Source organism: Kryptolebias marmoratus, linkage group LG17 (assembly GCF_001649575.2).
Source record: "Kryptolebias marmoratus isolate JLee-2015 linkage group LG17, ASM164957v2, whole genome shotgun sequence".
Lineage (NCBI taxonomy): Eukaryota > Metazoa > Chordata > Actinopteri > Cyprinodontiformes > Rivulidae > Kryptolebias > Kryptolebias marmoratus.
This window is the reverse complement of record NC_051446.1, coordinates 392,879-396,442: the sequence shown is the minus strand read 5'-3', so window position 1 is coordinate 396,442 and position 3,564 is coordinate 392,879. Positions and strand designations below refer to the sequence as shown.

General features: G+C 45.0%; 1 protein-coding gene across 4 annotated transcripts in view; it reads left to right on the top strand.

The window, feature by feature from the left end:
• The first annotated feature begins 2,977 nt into the window (after positions 1 to 2,977).
• The window catches only part of cttnbp2 (cortactin binding protein 2), a 144,138-nt gene continuing 143,551 nt past the window's right edge, over positions 2,978 to 3,564 (top strand). The window contains exon 1 of one of the 4 annotated variants that reach the window (XM_037980620.1): positions 2,978 to 3,470. In XM_037980620.1, coding sequence (XP_037836548.1) covers positions 3,339 to 3,470 — 132 coding nt within the window. In that variant the 5' untranslated portion in view covers positions 2,978 to 3,338. The remainder of the gene's footprint in view (positions 3,471 to 3,564) is intronic. The other 3 variants (XM_037980622.1, XM_037980621.1, XM_037980623.1) reach the window with 3 other exon arrangements.

Genomic DNA, 3,564 nt, shown 5'->3' with positions numbered 1-3,564 from the left:
CTCTGCTCGCCTCCTTGCCACCCGAGAACTACTTACCTGGAAACCTTGCCACTACTTACCTGATCCGGCTAACCTGCTGAAGATCCGAAGACTCCGTGTTTCTTCTCTGAGGCCTACCTGCTGGCTCAACACCGAGGCCTGCCTGTCATCCACAAACCACCACCAGACTTGTGTAAATATCCACCGACGGGAACTGGGAACCACGACCGATCACCACCTGCAAACTACTTACCTCCACCTTGTAAATACTCACCTGGGATTCCTGGAACCGCACCTCCGAGCCCGCACCCTACCACCTGTTGTAAGCCTCCACGCTACACCTATAGTTAGCTCCGTCTCTGAACCTCTAGCAGCTCAAAGGACTAATCATTCTGCCCTCCTTTTCAGATCCTGTTCCCCTTTCCTTCCTGGCACAAAATAAATCTTATTATTTTTCAACTTGTCTCCCGTGTTTTGTCCGCCTCCTGGGTACTCACGTTTGCCTTACACCTGAAATCTTGTCAATAAACAAAATTCCAGATACAAGCATCTAAAATAAGCTTCCTCTGTAAGATGGTGTAGGGCGGAATAATACTGACTTGCAACTTATGGCTTATCCAAACTGTGTCATTATGAGAGCAGAGTTGCTGTTTTTGCCAGTGCTTCAGATGCAGCAGGTGTCACTACTAAAGACATGTAGCAGGAATGGCAGAAGAAGAATCATTCACAGGAAGAATTTCCTTCAAATAAAAACTTAACTGAAGTTTCATCTTATTTAGGCAGTTTTTAAAGCTTATGAAACATGGATGACTGTAAAAACAAACTTATTACTTACAGATTTTCACCAACACACAGCCCTCAGCTAAATTCCAGTCCTTTCACCCCAGAAGAGGGAGAACTCAGAAAACTTACCTTTTAAGGATGACGCTACAAAAGAACTATAGTTTAACTATTTATTCTAATAAGGCAAAGAATTAGTACAAGAACCAGCAGTGGGACTTCGATCTATAACATCTTAAGGATGAAGCAGAAGAAAAAGAAGCCCCGAACAAAAGAAATGTTGACTCATATAGATCCTAGGCTCTGCCCGTTCCAGAGGGCCGGAGCGCATTCTCACTTGATATCAGTAATCTTACTATGTGTAACTAAAAACTAGCTTTAACTGGTTCAAACAAGTGATTCTGTGGGTGTAATGCAACCTTGACTTGTAAGCATGTGGCAGCTAATGGAAGATAACTTTTAATATTGCAAAAGCTTTAAGACAGGCATACAAAGTTGTTGAGTAACTGGTTTACCTCTCTAACACTTAATTTTACTTAAGGACATATCTAAAAAGATTCTGCCCTGCTGCTCTTCCTGCTTAAAGATCAAACTCACCCATGTGGTGCCCAACAAGTTGCAAAAGTCAGATTGTTCACGACAGCCCAAAACAAATTTTGTCAAGAGACCTTATTTGTGAGGCCGGGAACAACGAGTGTAAACCAGGATTTAGATAGATGCTGTGAGAAGCTCCTTCATCTGGAGGGAGGTTGGAGTAGACCTGCTGCTCCTCAACATCAAAACAAGTCAGCTAAAATGGTTTGGACATCTGATTAGGATGCTTCCTGTTTGCCCTCTGAAGGTTTTCTGTGCATCTCCCACTGGGAGGAGACTCTGAGGTAGACCCAGGGGTTATGTATCCTCTCTGGGAACGCACTGGGAATCCCCCAGGAGAGGGATGGCTGGGTTTCCCTTATTGACCTTATTGACCTGTGACCCGACCATGGATAAGCAGAAGAAAATAGATAGATGGATGAATGGAGGGATATATTAAACATAAATCTGCTTTGTTAGTTAGCTTTACTTTGCCAGTTTTAATATTGGACACAAATCATTACAGCAGTTGCTAAAATGGCATTTTAAATGTCAAAGTTTGCAACTAAAAAAAGGTGGATGGGAAATATTATTTAGAAGAAAAAAAAGTTAACTTTGACCTTTTTTGTCGTGAACAGTTTTAACCCAAGATGCATCATGATTTGTATTTTTGCTTTTTCAAAAATTCAAAAATACTTTATTAACCCCAAAGGGGAATTAAATGTTGTTGTAGCTCATAATCCTGGTTTGGTTAAAGAGTTGTTATAGATGCTGATGGCTGTGGGCAGGAAGGATCTCTTGCAGCGGTCTGTCCCATGTGTCCTCAGTCCTGGTGCCCTCAAAGAGCCACACCAGGTAAGCCTCACTGGCCTCCTGCACAGCATCCAATACCAGAGGAAATAATCGTCCACAAAATTGATTTACATCAAGAAAAAAAGAGGAATAAAGTTTTCAAAAGCAATATCTCAGAATGAATGTACCAGAGCTATTCCAACATGCAGCCACCTTAAGCGGCGCAATTCTAGAAGCATTTTCATTCCTATATTTTCGATCAGTAACATAATTCAAACATAGTTGGGCTAGTAAAACTCACATGCTGTATTGTAGCTCGTCATTACAGCAACAACAAAAATGCTGGCATTGAGGAAACAAGAATACCATGAAGTCTTTTACTTGTTACTTTTACACCATTCTTACTTCTAAACATGCACTGAGGCATGCAGCGGTATGGGATGGTGTTGTCAGTGTTCATTTAAAAATTTTTTTTAACAATCCACAGGACTGGACAGGACTAAGAGTCTAACACTGCCTCACCTGTTAGGAAATGGCCAAATTAGGCAATACACATTTACAAGACACATTTTAATATATGGTTTATTTTACTGTTGTTTTTTCTTTGTTTCTTTTTTTGAATTTCTCATCATGTCAGATCACTCAGACCCTTCACAGCTCCTCTAGCGCACGCCCCCGCGCCGCGGCCCCGCCCCCCGCAACACGAGGAGGCGTTCCTCTGCTCCCGACCAAACTGGCCGGTGTGAACGCGATGCATTCTTTAACGAGCCCAGCCGAGTAGAGCTGAGTGGAGCGGACTTCTGAATTAGGGTCCGTGTAAAAGAGGCATATATTAAAACAAAAAATATATTTCTCTCCCCCATCTTTTTCCATTTTCAAACATTTTTGAAAAAGCTCCAGGGAGCCGCTAGGGCAGCGCCAAAGAGCAGCATGCGGCTCTAGAGCCGCGGGTTGCCGACCCCCGCTCTAGGAGAAGGCACCGAGCCCTCGCATGTGGATTTTACGCGTCTGTCGGTCCACGCCTACAGGACCTCCCTCCCTCCCTTCCAGCTGCGGTAGCCCCGCACATTCAGCTCGCGAGCTATACCCGGAGACATCTTATCTTCTTCTCTCCCCCCACCCCTCCCACCCCGGCTCTTTCAACGTGTCTCATATCGCCTCTCTTTCTCCATGGCCGTTCGGGGCGTGCTTCGTGTTCAGCAGCTCAATAGTTAATGAGCGTGCCGGATGCGCCCTCACTCCAGCAGACCGCTACAAGACTAAAGATGGCGTCGGAGGGAGCCAGCGGAGAGCAGCCTCCTCCGGTCCAGACACTGGTAGCTGCCGTGCCGGGAGGCGTCGACACGGTAAGACACGAGCGCGGAGGCAGAAAACAGCGGCTTCTGTTTGTTCTCCAGCGTCCGCTGTGTGTGTGTGTGTGTGTGTGTGTGTGTGTGTGTG